Source organism: Antedon mediterranea, chromosome 7 (genome assembly GCF_964355755.1).
Source record: "Antedon mediterranea chromosome 7, ecAntMedi1.1, whole genome shotgun sequence".
Taxonomy (NCBI): Eukaryota; Metazoa; Echinodermata; class Crinoidea; order Comatulida; family Antedonidae; genus Antedon; species Antedon mediterranea.
Window position 1 is genome coordinate 23,134,757 of NC_092676.1, and position 17,088 is coordinate 23,151,844.

General features: G+C 31.6%; 1 protein-coding gene across 1 annotated transcript; it reads left to right on the plus strand.

The window, feature by feature from the left end:
• The first annotated feature begins 317 nt into the window (after positions 1-317).
• LOC140054117 (NADPH oxidase 2-like) lies at positions 318-16,448 on the plus strand. Its single transcript, XM_072098994.1, has 15 exons — positions 318-410; positions 1,210-1,338; positions 4,050-4,145; positions 4,517-4,636; positions 5,544-5,777; positions 9,008-9,123; positions 9,304-9,384; positions 9,651-9,780; positions 10,346-10,438; positions 10,751-10,885; positions 11,504-11,622; positions 12,079-12,198; positions 12,618-12,810; positions 13,026-13,150; positions 13,928-16,448. Exons 2-15 carry the CDS (start codon positions 1,294-1,296, stop codon positions 14,052-14,054), a joined length of 1,734 nt encoding a protein of 577 aa, XP_071955095.1. The 5' UTR covers positions 318-410; positions 1,210-1,293; the 3' UTR covers positions 14,055-16,448.
• The last annotated feature ends 640 nt before the right edge of the window (positions 16,449-17,088 follow it).

Here is a 17,088-nt window from a genome sequence, read left to right on the forward strand (position 1 = left end):
ATGGTAGTGATACGACATCATGTCCATATATAGGCATATCACTTTTTTTTTTATAGTGTAAACAGAGCTTTTTATGCAATATTTATATTTTGAAAAAGAACATACAAATAGTTCATTATTTTTATTAAATAATTTTTTAATTAATCATAAATGAATGAATGAATTATAATACATAAAGAACAGACTTAAACTATTATCCAATCAGCGATCAGTAAACTATTCCTAAATGAAGGCTTGCCATTGGTCAATTATGGGCTGTTCCATTACCAAAGGAAAATGAATACCAAAGCACGTACTGCGGTGCACCGGTTCTCAGGGTTGACAACACAACAAGAAGGGAATTGGTAGGAGAAATAAATGGTTGTTTTATGTGGAATATATATGTATATGAAGTACATTAGACGGATTATGTAAGTATGCAACTCTAAATTATGGTAAATTCATCATAATTCAGAGCAGTGACACTGTGTTAGTAGTACAGTAGTAGTTGTAAGCAGCAGCACAGGCTGGCCTGAGTATTGATTCCACCCCAGTGTTTTGCAGCTGATGGTAACAGGAACTCCCTGTACCTTAACGCCTAATTACTTGATATGCATTGATGGACATACAGCAGTTCAATAGCGCATTAACGTTTTAAATTATCGATCTAAATATTTATATGAGTAATAATACAGATCGATTAGTCTTTGTTTAGGTTTCCATACCTTTTCATCAAACAATTCAGGTATCAGGCATCAAAACTCTGCATTGCTGTGTACAGAAAACCAATAATACATTTTAACTATAGTATTTCCATCTTAAACAATAGCCTATAGGTAATGTTGACAGAATATGATTGATGAAATTATAATATTTATCAGTAAGAATTTGTTTTTAAATTATATATACAATGTGAACGATTTAACTAGCATTATCTCAGCACAGGATGCCTTGTCCTACAGCCTAAAAGCATGTTATTGTTATGTTAAGCTCTTAAATAAATAAATGCCTTTAAAGAAAGTGTACTGATACAAATAAATAGTAGTGACAGTGCATGAAAAGAAAGATTTTAAGCCTAAAAGTGTGACTACTAACTTTATTGTAGCATTACACATTATGATGTCAATTTAAATCCTATTAAGCTTATAACATTTTTAAAAAGTAAAAGACAGCTAATACCGAAACAATGATTCTTTAAACAATGAGATATCAACAACATCCTTTAAACAGAATATAGTTTCCTGGTTGATGGTGTGTGCATCGAGGAAGTGAATTTAGAGAAGTCATTGAAGTTTCTACGATCGGCCTGCAGCAATGGGAGACAGACTAATAAATGAAGGACTGAAATATGCATTTGTGGTAAATATAATTATTAATTCCATATACAGTAATATAATAATATAGATTTTTAATATGTATTTTTTACATTTCCAATATTAATGTACATGACACACCATACTTTCTGGTGGCACTGTTGTGGTAAAAGAAAACTATTGGTATTGTGATAGATTGCCAGATTTGAACCTAAACCTTGGAATAGCAAGGATGATGTTATTCAAATTTCAGCTACTGTACCAGAATATAGCCTAGATCAATTGCTCAAAAGCAAAGAACTATATAGAATAGAATAGAGTTAGAACCCATTTAATATATCTGCTTAATAGAGAGTGGTCCTAGAATAGAGGTATCACAACAAGGGGTTCATCGTACAGTCAACTCTCCCAATACCGGACACTTTTGGACAGGCCAAATATGTCTGGTTTTCCAGAAAGTCTGGTATTCGGAATATGTTTTTAATGGTAAAAATTTATTTGGGACTGTTTGGACTTCAAGAAAAGTCTGGTATTGGGAGAGTTTTTGGTTTTCAGAGTTGATTGTATTTGTCAAATGGCTCCTTTTGTAGCTCACTACAAGATGAAACAAAGTTCAGTCAAACATGGGGTACATGTTTATGTCAATTATCAACTTTTACTATAAACTAAACTATGTTTAAAATGTGCATATTTTGTAACCAGAAAAGTGAATGAAATATTGTTTTTAAGGAAAAAACCACAGGTTTTTAATAGTTAATAAAGAAATTGTATCCCTTCAGTGGCTTTCTATGTACAGTATTTTGAAAATTCCCCGTTTACTTCCACTGTAAGTTAAAATTGAAAGTGCCATGTCATAACCTGTGTATAGAATTATAAATGTAATATTATATTATTTCCACCTATAGTGTCTCCTTGGTACACTGAATATTCCTATGCAACATTTCCTGTTATTAAATTATTAAGGGCATAATCATATTGTTATGGTCATACTTTTTTTAAATTAACAAACTTTCAGAATTACCAACTTAATTTTAACTTTATGATTTATGATTAAAAAAAAAAATATCTGTGACTACATCTATCCAATGGAGTAACGAGACCTTGGTTTATAGACCCTAAGTGGCCTCCAACACTCGTTTTTAGGTTTTTCCAGCATATATTAATGCTTGTTGCTTCCTTTTCCCTGCTTAGGGGCCCTCTCAAGCTTTGAGGTCCCGGGTGTAGCCAGTGAGTGTGCATAGCCGTTACACCACTGCATCTATCAAATTTGCTTCTATACATATTTGAAGTCTATAAAATGATTCCGCCATGGTATCGATCATAGCAATGGTGAAATGGAAGTGCTGAAGTTAACCAAATGTCCTATATTTTGCATTGTAAATATCAAAATTTAGACACCCTCCTTTCCATTGGATCTGCCTATGGGATCTAAACTATGTCTAGGGTTTTAAATCCAGTGACTCCATAGGAATAACAATAGCTATAGTGTTTGGCATTTGATAAACCACTTTAACCTTTAAAATAATCCTATACGTGTTGACTTTCTGACAGTGTGCTTTGTAAGTTTCTCATTTGGAACTAAAGTTTTACAAAGAGATTAAAAAGGCTGTCATTCTTAATCCTATCATTGTTGTTGAAATAAGTACCACAGTGTAAGCTTTAAATATGTGTGTAACTCTTTCTTTGATTTATGCAAATACAAATTGACTGGAATAAAATTTGATGAAAATGATGTGCCTGTGAATGTTGTAATTTTGTAATATTTTTACTTTAAAGATAAATTACCCTCCTGAATTTTTTTGTTTTGAATATGCAATTTTAATGTCATATAATAGTTATTCACTTTAACCAAAAATTATTTTTATAAAAATGTTTAGCTGAAAAACTGTAATTTAAAGCAAATCGAAAAAAATAAATTATTTACCTGGAAAAACTGTAATTTAAAGCCAAAAAATAGTTGAATTGGCTGCCAGCCAATAATTTTTTGGTTGAATTTTACCATTTATTTTGTTATTATAGGTAAAAACATGATTTTTTTTATTGATTTTTCTATGAGGATTACCTCTATCAAAACCACAAAATGGCCTATTCAAAGTCTGATTTTATTAATCTCCATTTTTCATGTTTTAGGCACAATACATCTTTAATACACAATATGAACAATAATGTCACCATACAACAATAATGTGTAACATTAAACTTAAACTCTTTGCATTAAACACCTCATTTCATTCGTCATTCACTAAAAGTCAGAAAGGTTAATTTCCATTTGAATGACAAGTCACTTTAGAAGTCCCTTTCTGTGACGATGAGCAATGTATTTAGTATTACAGGTTGCATTACAATGTAAATGTTATTTAATAGCGTTGTATTGTATGAGTTTGTGTATGAGCATCGGAGAAACCAAATGTCATGTCCCCCTGCGGAGTGTTTGTTGTCATGGAAACAAATAAACATTATCTGAATATCTGTGTCAACTGGGAGCACTATGATCTTTAAAGATGTACTGTCCCAAAATCTTAACAAATAAAGATTTATAAAATCAGATATTAAGTAGGCCATTTTCCAGTTTTAATGAAGTTTTTCACTTCCATAGCAAAAAAAACAATAATTTCACTTAACTGACAATTTTACTATATTTTTCTTTAATTTACAATTTGTTCAGGTAAATAATTTTTTCGATACAATCTTAAGCGAATAAATATTATGTAACATTAAAATGGCATATTCAACAAAAACATAAATGTTATTTTTAAGCTTTTGTGGATTGCTGGAAATATTGCCTTGTGGTTGGTGACATTTTTTGAATATGAAGATACAGCTAGATACCATTACATCAGGTTTTTAACAGGGGTAAGACTTTTGTTGTATAAATGTATTCAGGGCCACCAGTAGGCCTATGGTTGGTAAGGTTTCAACCTGACCACTTTTTCACAGAGGCATTTGACAACCCAGTGGCTTGAACAGAGATTGTTCCTTTTCTTGCCACAAAACCACTTTATTTCAGTCTCGTGGCTACATCACTGGTATTCTTCGATATATTTGTTCTAGTTAGTTGAGCCTTTTCAAGAAATAAGGTTAATAAAGGATTTCTGAATATGCAATAAAAAAAGTAGTGTTTCTAAAGAACATGACTTACAAATAGATATAAAAACAATATTCGCAATTACACTGTGTGTATGACCATCTTAATTACTAATCACTGATTATTATATATTTTGCAGCCTGCTGTATCAATAGCCAAAGCATGTGGTGCGTGTTTGAACCTAAACAGTATGTTGATATTATTGCCTGTCTGTAGAAATCTTATATCATTTTTCCGAGGCTCTGTAGAGACTAATGCTGTGAGTATTATAGGCCTTTTCTTCTAATGTTTGACAGACGGGGCAAGAACACTGGACATCCCTCTATTTTTCTGAAAGATGCATAGGTGTATTTAAGTACACAAAAGGGCTGAGGCTCTATATATCAACTGGCCTGAGGGTTCATCTGGGGTTACCCCTTTAAATAAAGTTAAAATAAACACATTTTATCCTGAACCTCCACTTTTAAGTCCTCAGTTTGAGAAGACTTGTTCTATCTATTTCAGGAGAGCTTTTAACCTGAGCTGGCTATTGGTTAAAGTTCCCCTGCCTAAATTACTCAGCAAAAATATTTAATAAATATAAAATAAACCAAAACCTAAAAACTCTAATAATACATTCCATTTGAGTTCAATTAAAATTTACTATACTGAATTTTACACTTCGCAGGGTAATTACCTTTTTGAAGTTTGCGCTTTTGTTACTTTAAGCTGATGTTTATCTAAACAATGCCAAGTATTGATTTTGAAATCACAATAGATTTATAATATCAAAATGCATGGACACAAGATTTAGTGTATTTAATGAATTTATTTTTCATTATATATAATAAGTTTTGCACAATTAGATTTAATACATATAAATTAAATGGAGTTGAGGCTTGGTGGTTATGGTGCTCGGCTACAAATCCAAGGGTCCTGGGTTCATGTCCTGTCATATGTCATGATTTTTCTAATGACATTTTACAGCTCCACTCCCAAGAAAGACTTGTAATAAGACTTTGTTTATGTAGACCATCTTGTGTATGTTTGTCTTGTGAACGGGATTGCCACCTTTAAGAAGGATAGAGATGAATTCTATTTGCCTAATAAACGAAATAAAAAAAAACAAATGTCTAACTCACTTCAAACAATCTAAAATGTAAATATCGCAATTTTCTATTTTCCAGTGTTGCAGACGCAGTGTTCGGCGTCTTCTAGACAAGAATTTAACGTTCCACAAGACGTTAGCCTACATGATCGTGGTGCTCTCCATAGTTCATTGTATAGCGCACTTCTTCAACTTCCAATATTTGTATGATGCTCAAGTAGATGGTCCAGAGGGATCTTTAAAACGTTTCCTGAGTGACCTGGATGACGTTGGGAATAACACTTGGATAAATCCTGTCAGACCACCTCCTACTGTAAGTAATAAGGTATATTTGATGTAAAGCAGTTTATGGAGAATTGTTAGAGATTTGTATAAATAATGGATGAACGCTAAATCAGAGAATGATGGTGATGATTTTGTACAGTGAAACTATTAAGAGGACAACATTGGAACCCAAAAAAATGTCCTCTTAATAGGTGTTCCATAGATGTTCCATGAATAAGGGTTGGCTGTACTGTTAAAACATATATTTCCCCTTGTTCGTTTCACTGGAAGGTGTACCCTAACGGGTGTTCCCTGAATAGGGGGCATCCCTGGCCAAAGGAGAGCTAGGTTCCACTTTATTTGAAATGTATATGTTATACTTAAAGTCCATTCTCACTTTAAATTAAAGTCATGTTTTTATTAGTGGTTTAGAGCAATACAATCAACATTTCAATAGTAGTTTTATGTAATTTTACTTTGTCCATAAAAACACACTTTCAATTTAATAAATGTCACAAAGTCTATGCAATCAAATATATATACACAGTAGAATTTTATTTATTTAAGAATTTATATATATACTGTAACCTTCATTTAAGAAATATAATAAACGTATTGTTCTTTTTTCCGTTGGTATAAAGTTGTAACTTGACATTGAGCTTGTATTTGTCAAGCATTAACAAATTATTGTGTTTTCATACCGTGGGTGCGTTAAAACGTAATCATTTATTCATGGTAGAAGCCAATACGAGCTCTTTGAGAGCTAGCCCTTTTGTGTTGTAGTTGGATTCTATTTTTAGGACTTTTATAAGAGTATAACGTAATCCAGTTCATTGGTATTTTACAGTGAAAGAGTGTTTAGGTACCAAATACAGTACTGTATAACAAATTTATATAATAGTAATTTTATTTATTGCAAAGGTGGGAGCTATATGGTTAACATGCTTCCCTTCCATTCCAAAGCATAGCTTAGTATAATTACATGGTACATGTAGGCCTACAAAGTACAGTACAGTTCATTCTAAGCTTGCACAGCTCGGCCATCCTTATGGAATGCTCTTCCACAATCAATCAAGAATGCCAACTCTGATTAACATCTTCAAACAGTTGCTGAAAACACATCTCTTTCGCATATGAAATGACGTAATTCCACCTAATTCGAGCCTTGTGGTCATAGTGGTTTAGAGAAAATATATTTGGTTAGGCTCTATACAAAAGACAATTATTATTATTATTATTCAGAAAGATATATTTGGTCGTATTTTATAATAGAACCTATTTTAATAGTTTAGCTTTTAGATTGTATTCCAAAACTTCTCTGTCGGTAAATGTTTTTATGTTTTATCAATTCGATCTCACGCTAACTTCCCTGGCTTTTGATAAAAAGTTTTAGTTTAAAAAAAGAAATATTGAATGAAAAGATCAAAGTGGGATATCTAACTCACTGAAAAGCACAGTTTGAAATGATACACTACAAAAGGGGGCATTCACATCAATATATATATGAAATGCAAGAAAATTCAATCTTGCATGTAACAGCTTGTTTACAGTTATTAAACAATATAAATAGTATCTTTATATCATTTTTACTGGTTGTATTGATCCTTTGACAATATTGTATTCAATTTTCATGGTGACTCATATATAAAATGAGCAATATGTGATTGTTAATATACTAGTTTGTCAATATACATCTAGTATACAGTAGCCCTACACTGTGCATTATAAATGGTTTAAGGTGATTGGTTGCATTGTACATTTTGGTCACCTTCTAGTATTTTGCATTGAGCGTTGTATAGATATGTTTTTGCTGCTGTCATGTTGAGCCACTTCCCCAAGAACATATACAGTACTTACCAAAAAATTATCCTTTTAGGCAGTGGGTAAAGACTATGTCATCTAATTCAAGTTATTAGTGTTACTGTACTAATAAAAAGCGACCAATTTAATCTGTCACCAAAAAATCTTAAAATATTCAAATTTTGAAAAATGCACATTAGTACACTACTATTAGCACTATTAATATAGATTTCCCCTTAATAGAAGTATCCCCTTTATAGTGGTGTCCCCTTAATAGTGGTGTCTCCTTAATAGAGGTGGCCCCTTAATTGAGGTGTCCCCTTAATAGAGGTGTTCCCATAATAGAGGTATCCTTTATACTGGTGTCCCCTTAAAAGAGGCGTCCCCTTAATAGAACTGTCCCCTTAAACGAGGTGTCTCCTTAATAGAGGTGTCCCCATAATAGGTATCCCTTTATAGTCGTGCCCCATTTATAGTTGTGTTAATAGAGTTGCCCTCTTCTACTGTAGTATGGACATATTTGTAAATGTATTATAGTTTTACCATGCCATGGTTTTAAACAGAAAACTGTTAAACAGGTAGTAGACAAACTACAGAACTTGATCACCTACTTGACAATATCAATGATTTGAATCCGGAAGATAAAGGACTACTGAATGATACTCAACAAAAAAATTGTTATACTCACAGCTTATATTCCATGTCCCATTAAGTTATGTAAGAAACTTACAAGTATGATATTAATAATTTCCAAGAGGATTTAGGAGGAACTCCTGGTACAGTAAGATTATGTGTTCACTTCATAACCTATTTGATTAATATACATTTTAAATTGAAATTATTTATGGCATGCTGATCTATGTTATACATATTTATATTTTCAGTTTATTGTTAACTTTTTTTGATGTTGTATTTTTTTATGATTCAAACCTGTTAGTGGTGGTAATTATCGCTGTTGGTTTTGATTGACTAAAATAGAAATAGAAAGTATTTGACAAGTGGTAGAAACTCAAGTATGATATTAATAACTTAAAAGATAATATGACATATATGTAATAGGACTGTTTTCAGTTTCAGTTTAAAACTATGTTCAAGAAAAAACAAGAATTTTTGTATCTCTTCTCCATTTGTTAGTTTAAACTCTGTTTGTTTAACAATTACATTGTAACAAAACAATACATGGATATAGGCCTAGTCAGGAAAGTCCAGGAGAAATGTAAAAAGGTTTGAAGGGGTAGAATAAAAATGAAACAGTACTATCAAGTACCCAGAGATTCTTGTGTGGGTGCTGCATTGAAATTAGGCTTAGTTGAAGGTATTAAAATAAGTTCACGCTGGATGAAAGACATTGGCTATGGATGTCAATCATCAAAATGACCGGGGTAATAATATGTACAGCACTTTCATAACATTAAATGATTTATAAATCCAGGATATTATTATTTTAAAATTTACATTAAATGTTGTTTCTTTTTCCAGACACTGTATGGTCTTGGTGTTATTCAGCAGGGTCTGCGCCGTGTGGCTGGCTGGAGTGGAGTCGTCATAACAATGGCCTTACTGGTCATGTTCACATCTGCTACAGAATTTATCCGGTATGTATAATTATTAATAATAATAATTTCCAAAGCAGACATATTCACAAGATATAGAGGTCTTATTAAAGAGCTCAAGGCACAAAATTAAATTATCAAGACCAATTTTCTTTTTTTTTATTTTGTAGAATATAAAAAAGATATATACAGTATAAAGTATTTTGTTTTTTATCTTTCCAGTCGGTCATATTTTGAAACATTTTGGTTTACTCACCATTTATTCATCATCTATTTTGGGTTTCTGCTTGTCCATGGAGTTGAGTGAGTATTATATTATAATGATAATAATAATGGTAGTCTTATACAGTCCCTAATACAATGTTTCTAAGTGCTTTACACACAAAATTGATCCATGAAGAAAAGCAGAGGAGCAATTTACATCGCTCCGTTATCCAGCACTTTGAAGCTCCCATGAGAGCTTGCCGGCACAGTATTCACAGGAGCTCAGATCAAAATTTATGGAATTATATTTATTTTATAGATAAAAAATTCAATTTCTTATACTTTTTATTTGTTTTTGTTTTCAGAGGCGTTGTCCGATCACAGAGTAATACAGATATTCATGATCCATTCTTTTGTGAGGACGTCCCTGTTACGGAGTGGAAACTTGATGCGAACTGTACAACCAATCCAATGTTTGTGAAAGGGTCCCCAGCCGTATGTTAAATCTTAAATCTTAAAGAGAGGATAGTAATTATGATGGAGATAATGGGGGAATTATAGGAAGAGATTTTGAAAAAAAAAATATTATTGTGATAATGTGTGGTCAAAAGACGGCCATAGGGGACATGGAAAGATATGGCAAAGAAAGTGTGTGAGTGGCTGAGCGGTTATTGTTGTTAAACAAACAGGAAAGTGGGTTTGGAGGAACTTGATGAGCAAGACAGGAAAAAGTGGAGAGATGGTGTAGCAACCTGGATTGGGTGACAGTCAATTAACCTCCTGGAAGAGGGAGAAAGCTCACTCAAATAAAATAGTATCACATGAAGATTATGTCTGGTATTTTGATAGTGGTTGCAAATCTCTATGGCTAGAGCAGGTTGGATGTCAGAGCTTCTAGCTTTTGATGATATGGTTGTCATGGCCAGGGGAGTGGTAGGGCAGAGGAAAGGAGTGCCAAGTAGGAGTTTCAACCACAGCCTGTAATTATGGTGATTATTATGGCTTTAACTGTTTTAGTAATGTTAGTAACAGTACATTTGTATTTTTTTATTTTTTTCAGAGCTATAAATGGGTTACTGGACCTTTAATTTTGTATTTTATTGAAAGACTAATTCGATTTATTCGTAGCTGTCAGAGTGTTACAATTACAAAGGTAAATCATTATTGTATTTTGCTATTTCTATATTTTATTATTAAATAATATTTATTTATATACTATATTATTATTTCTCTTCTTATTTCAATTATGTTGTTAAAATTACAAAGGTATATAACTTATTAGTGTATTTTGTTATTTAATGTATTTATTAATAATAATACATAATTTCTATGTATATTTTATATGCAAATGACAATAAACGAAAGTAATTTCCCACTGATGAATGAATGAATAAAATTATATAAAAAGAATATTTTTATGTATATCACATTTGTATATCATAATATTTATGTGTCTTTTTTGTAGGTTGTGAAACATCCATCTCGTGTTGTTGAACTGAGAATGAAAAAGAAAGGCTTCAGCATGTTGCCAGGACAATACATCTTCCTCAAATGTCCTCAACTCTCACATCTTCAGTGGCATCCATTCACTCTTACATCTGTAAGTACACTGCTGAATGTTTTTTTTTATTCATTGAATTGTTGTTTTCAATTTCACGATTAATCAAATTTATAGTTATTTAGATAATAGAGAGGTTTCGCAATCTTACGAATACGATAACGAAAACGGATACGTCACGCACACGTATTCGTTTTCGTAAGCCATAAAAAAATCTGTTTCGCATGGCAACGAAATATTGAGGCGCGTCCAAAATATGACTGCGGTAAATTAGAGCGAAACGCAGGTACGTGTTGCTTGGTGCTTGGCTGCCTAGGCCTAGCGTAACATCAAAGCGAGTGAGGACTAAAAACTGCTATTTATCAAAATTGACTTGGCATTTTAGTAAATTACTTTAGTAAATTACTTTCAATAAATCTATAATTATATTATAATCATGAATCATTCCTGATTCAAATGCAAAATGTGCAAAATAGATCAAAAACTATACTCGTTTTGTAGTTACGAATATGACTGGTGATATTCGATCGTCAACACGAATACGCTTTACGAATATGAAATGGGGATCAGCTCAAAAGTTTCACAAATGTATGACGTATCCGTATTCGTAAGGTTGCGAAACCTCCCTATTGACAACAGATTACATTTTCATTATTTTAGTCGCCAGATGAAGACTTCTTCAGCGTTCATATTCGTACTGTTGGTGACTGGACATCCTCCTTAGCTTTGGTTTGTGGCGCCACCAGTAAAGACCCTGTAGCGGCTGAAGCTCTTCCAAGGTTACCATTATTCTTTAGTTTTTTTTATAAGAACTTTTAACAACAGTGGTATAGTTTAAAGCTCTGTCTACACTATCAAATTATTTTGAAAAAAAGTGTGATATGCCCAAATATGGTAGTACCATATTTGGACACATCACACTTTTTAGTAGTGTAGACAGAGCTTTAGGATTCCTCTTGATATTGTGGTTGGCAGTTTGTGATATTAATAAGTTTACTTTAATTTTAAAACCTCTTACTGTTATTTATTACATATATACAAATTTTTGCAGTGTTAAAGTTTATACACACATTTTTTTTACTTGTATTATTTTTATATTTAAATAATTATAGATTTTGTTTATGTATCTTTTTCTGGTGGGTAAGCCTTAAAGTTCTTGATTGAATGATGATAATATTAATAATGTTTGGAAATCAATCAAAACAAACATATTATGTTGAACTATTTTTTTGTAGGGTTTCAGTGGATGGTCCATTTGGAACGGCTAGTATAGACATCTTTAAGTACCAAGTTGGTATGTGTGTTGGAGCAGGAATTGGCGTTACTCCATTCGCTTCTATTTTAAAATCTATATGGTAAGTCCATAGAGTGGGATATTATATTATAAAAAATGACAATGCTGTGGGTATCAGAATGATAAAGTAAAGCATCCTGAGAAATTGCAGAGCTTCTTCGATTTTTTTTCTTTGTTGGATATAATACAATTATATATTTGATAAAAGCTGAGAGTGAGAATTACATTACATTTCTTATTCATTTCCCCAACAAAATACTTTAGAATATTTTTTGTTTGTTTACTGTTTACATTAAACTTTGGTGTTAGACCAAAATGCTGTAATTTTCCAAATCCATTTTGATTTAAGATTTTCTGAGTAATTTAATTTTTTGCATGTATTTTGGTTTTTTAATTTGGTTACTTTATAAATTTGTTTGATTACTTTATTCAATAATTATAGTGTTTAATTATTAATTAAACTTTAATTTATCTATATAGGTACAAAATAAAAACAGGAGATGAAGATTTGAAACTTCGTAAAGTCTATTTCTTCTGGGTTTGTCCCGACACAAATGCCTTTGAATGGTTCTCTGAACTTCTTGAAGAGTTAGAAACGGAATTAGCCGATTTAGGAAGAACTGATTTCCTCAACTACAATATTTATCTGACAAGAGGTTGGAGTTCAAGACAGGTAAACCTTTACCTATAAAATAGCACAATCAAACTTTATGTGACAACAAAATGTGATGTGTTCATAATGGACACAATGATGTCATATCACCATTTCCACACTATTTTCATAAATCTAACTTTAATTATGTGTACACTTTAAAGTTTTTATTTCATTTACAGTTGATCCCTATGAAAATCAATTAATTATTAGCATATCATTTCTTTTTCTAATAGGCTAAAAATATTTATCTGCACGAAGAGGAGAATGAAGATGCCATCACTGGGTTAAGGCAGAAGACTCATTATGGTCGACCAAAATGGGATGATATATTCAAACAAATTGCATCGGACAACCCTGGGTTAGTATAAACACCAAAACCTACAGATGTGTGAAGGAGGTTTTGTAGAAGTTCTGTGTATTACAGTACAGATGTGTGAAGTAATATTTTTGTATGTATGTTGAGTTGAGAAATTACAAAATAAACATACCATGCAAGAAATATCAGTTAATAGTAGGCCCTAATATTAAAACATATATTTCCCTCACTTGTTTAATGGAAAAGTGTTTTTAATAGGGTTTCCATGAATAGGGATAGACCATAGTGTTAAAACATATATTTCCCCTCATTTGTGTAATGGAAAAGTGTTTCTTAATAGGGTTTCCATGAATAGGGATAGACCATAGTGTTAAAACATATATTTCCCCTCATTTGTGTAATGGAAAAGTGTTTCTTAATAGGGTTTCCATAAATAGGGATAGACCATAGTGTTAAAACATATATTTCCCCTCATTTGTGTAATGGAAAAGTGTTTCTTAATAGGGTTTCCATGAATAGGGATAGACCATAGTGTTAAAACATATATTTCCCTCACTTGTTTAATGGAAAAGTGTTTTTAATAGGGTTTCCATGAATAGGGATAGACCATAGTGTTAAAACATATATTTCCCCTCATTTGTGTAATGGAAAAGTGTTTCTTAATAGGGTTTCTCAAGTGGAAGGTTCTATTTTATCTTCTTCTTAACAGAAAGAAGGGTTTTACTGTACAGAAGCAAAATTATATTTTTTGTTAAGATCCATGGAATTACTAAACAAGTGTGAACTGGAATGATATTGAGTTAAACATTTTCATTACAGTGTGAATGCAGGTGTATTTTTCTGTGGGCCATCAGCTCTGTCACATGTCTTACACAAGAACAGCAACCTACATTCCAGCATTACCAGAGATGGCTGCCGCTTCTTCTACAACAAAGAAAACTTTTAAATTGGAAGCCATTGGCATTAATAGTTGCAGGATTTACCATAAGTATTTTATAAAGTGTGACATGATTAATGATTATACAAATGTTATACCTAATAATAATGTGAAGTGAGTAATAATAATAAGAATAAACAAATCTTTATTCAGAAAAAACAACATATTTATACAGTTACACTCGTGTATAATAGTGCGTCTAAAACCCTTTTCACATCTCCAAAATGTAACCAGGTTTGCATAATGTGAATACAATTTTGTGGAAAATCTCCCGAGAAAAACACACGGATGTTCAGAGTTCTTACTGCGCGCACTTCTATTGCCCTGGTATTAAACTGACCAATCATAGTAATCAAATAGCGAGCAACTACGCTTTTCTTAGGTTTCTCGTATGTGTGTGTGAAAATGTGTAATAAATCGGGAGATTAAACCTGGTTACAATTTGTAACAATTGATGCAAATGTGAAAAAGGTATAAGAAGAATAAAAGAGAATTAAATACAAAAACTATTAGATAATATAATCCAAACTAATAAAAAAAAAAATGTAAATTTTATAAAATAAAAACTTTGTTCTGTCTTTGCCTTCATTCACTCTCTGAATGTTTTGAAATATTTTAAAAATATCAATTTTTTTTATACAAGAACATTCATTTCATAGTGTTTTCCAAAAGTCATTTGCTTTGGGTGGGCAGGACACAGTAGCAATGTCTATATTCTAGTATAGTTTAGAACATCTATTAAAGGGACACTTAAAACACACAACAAAGTATCCCTTTTATAGAGTGTCTCCTGAAAAGGGGTTAACTGTAGTGTTAATAAATAGCCCTCATTAGTTCCTCTGGAAAGTGTCCCCTTACTAGGGGTATCCTAAAGGAGGGTATACAATTATGTCAAATATAATTATATTATATTGTAGTATGTATTCGCTAAGAATACTAGAATTAGTATAATAATCAATAATTATTACAAAACAGTGTTTGTTTTTATTTTTTGTGAATATTTTATTTGAGGACATTACATATTATTTTTAGTATTCAGATAATGTATTTTAAATATTTTAAATATTTTAAATATTTTATAAAATAAGTAGATTGTATAATGAGTAAAAATATTATTTTGTAAAATAATAATCTAAAATAATACCAAAAAAAGGGAATTATGAAAGTCATATTTTTTGGTGATTTTCTGGAGTTTTTTATGTTACAAATGTATTTATGTTTTATATTTTGAGTGTCAAAACATAATATAATTATTAATAATATATTTTGGGTTAAGTTTCATCAGCTTTTGACATTTTTTAATTTATTGATTGTAAGATCTATGTTGCTGAAAAGTGTTGTAAGACAAAAATGTACTATTTTGTAGTATATTATAATATAGTTTTTTTTAAATATAGCATAGCAATATTTTTATACAGAATATATAAATAGACTGATAATAAACATAGAATGAGAACGTAAATATACTTAGAATATACCGTAATTAAAGAAAATTCATTTATGCATTTGAAACGTAGATAACTGAAAATGTTAACTCCAAAATGAAAGGAATTGCGTTATTTTGATGATTGATTGATTGACTGAATGGATTCGGAATAGAGGCGAGAATACCAAAGAAGTGGAGTTGCTGAATATGGCAAGCAATAGACAGAGAATTGCGGCACAACATGATCGCCAAAGTCTCATGATATGGTACTTCGAGAGAGAGAGAGATTGATTGACAACATTGAATATTTTAGATAACACAGTAAAACCCTATTAAGAAAACGAAGTATCCCCCATAATATGGGTGTCCTCTGAATAGGCATGGCTGGAATGATAAATAATAATTATATTTCCCCTCGTTCCAAAACGACGTTTTCGAAACGAAGAGGAAAATATCCCATAGAAAATACACCACAACAAAAGTTTGTTGCAATGAATGCTGTGTATGTGAAAAATATAATAAGTACGAATTTATCAAGGTATTTTAAACAGAAACTGTCGTCATACTGCGAGCCAGTGGTTGCGTTTAAAAATGTTCGCTTTTTTCTCAAAATGGAAACTTCATTTTCTCTGGAATTCGTGTCTATGGAAATCTATAAAATAATTAAAGCTGAAATTACGTTTTTCTTGCTAGATTCTATGTTTGTTGCACAATTCATAAGGTTTTAAGAATAAAACATGAAATATAATGTAGGGAAAACCACCAAGAGTCATGAAATGTTTGTATATCTAATCTAATATCTATGTTTTTCGTCAAATCTGAGACGCACACTTCGGCCAAACCATTTGGGCCTAGTTAATCTTCGGCCAGAATTAGTGACCCATATCAACGATAAACAACCTGCGTACAATGCTTTAAATATTACTCAACATATAATCTTCATGTTCAAAGGAGAATAAAAACTAATATTTAACTGGTGGATTAGTTTTGTTTATGTAGTAAGTGAAAATTCTTAAATGAAGCACAAGTAGGGAATGCGTCACCGAGCGTGGTATAATATTTGTGTTTGTCCTATTCGCATGAGTTGTTTTGAATAGTAGTGGAGAATGGTCACAGATCCCATGAAACCGGGTTAAATGCAAATGAGGGATAACGTATTTAGGATATTCAAGATGATTCCTGACTGTATTTAAACTGAATTTATACAACGTACATAACGTGAGTAGTTATATTAATCGTAATTTCCAAGCAATCGTAATTGCCATAGATTTGATTAAGCAGAGTCGCGGAAACTTATTTTACAAAATTAAACGAAAATCTAGTTATTAACAATGTATATAGCTGTTGTCCAAGAGTTTTCAATAATATGCTGTATGCCTATTGTTTTCTTGAAAACGAAGGCCCTTTCATAATGGTAAAGTCGATTAAGATTACTACCTAACTGTTCTGCTGTAGCATTATCTTCGGCTAAGTCCAGTTGAACGTCCTTTGAAATTCTACTAAGCCTATTTTGGATATGTATCATTGTTTCTATTGTAAAGGACATTTATTTTGTAGGCATACTATCGAATTGAAGAACTGTTTTATTTATAGGAGGCGAGAATACTGAAATCACAG

Excerpts from the sequence above, each read along its gene's own strand:
- LOC140054117 (XM_072098994.1), top strand. The coding sequence starts at position 1,294 with ATGGGAGACAGACTAATAAATGAAGGACTGAAATATGCATTTGTG. Across the intron at positions 9,781-10,345 it reads TTGTGAAAGGGTCCCCAGCC|AGCTATAAATGGGTTACTGG; the intron begins GTATGTTAAATC and ends TATTTTTTTCAG. Across the intron at positions 12,199-12,617 it reads TCTATTTTAAAATCTATATG|GTACAAAATAAAAACAGGAG; the intron begins GTAAGTCCATAG and ends TTATCTATATAG.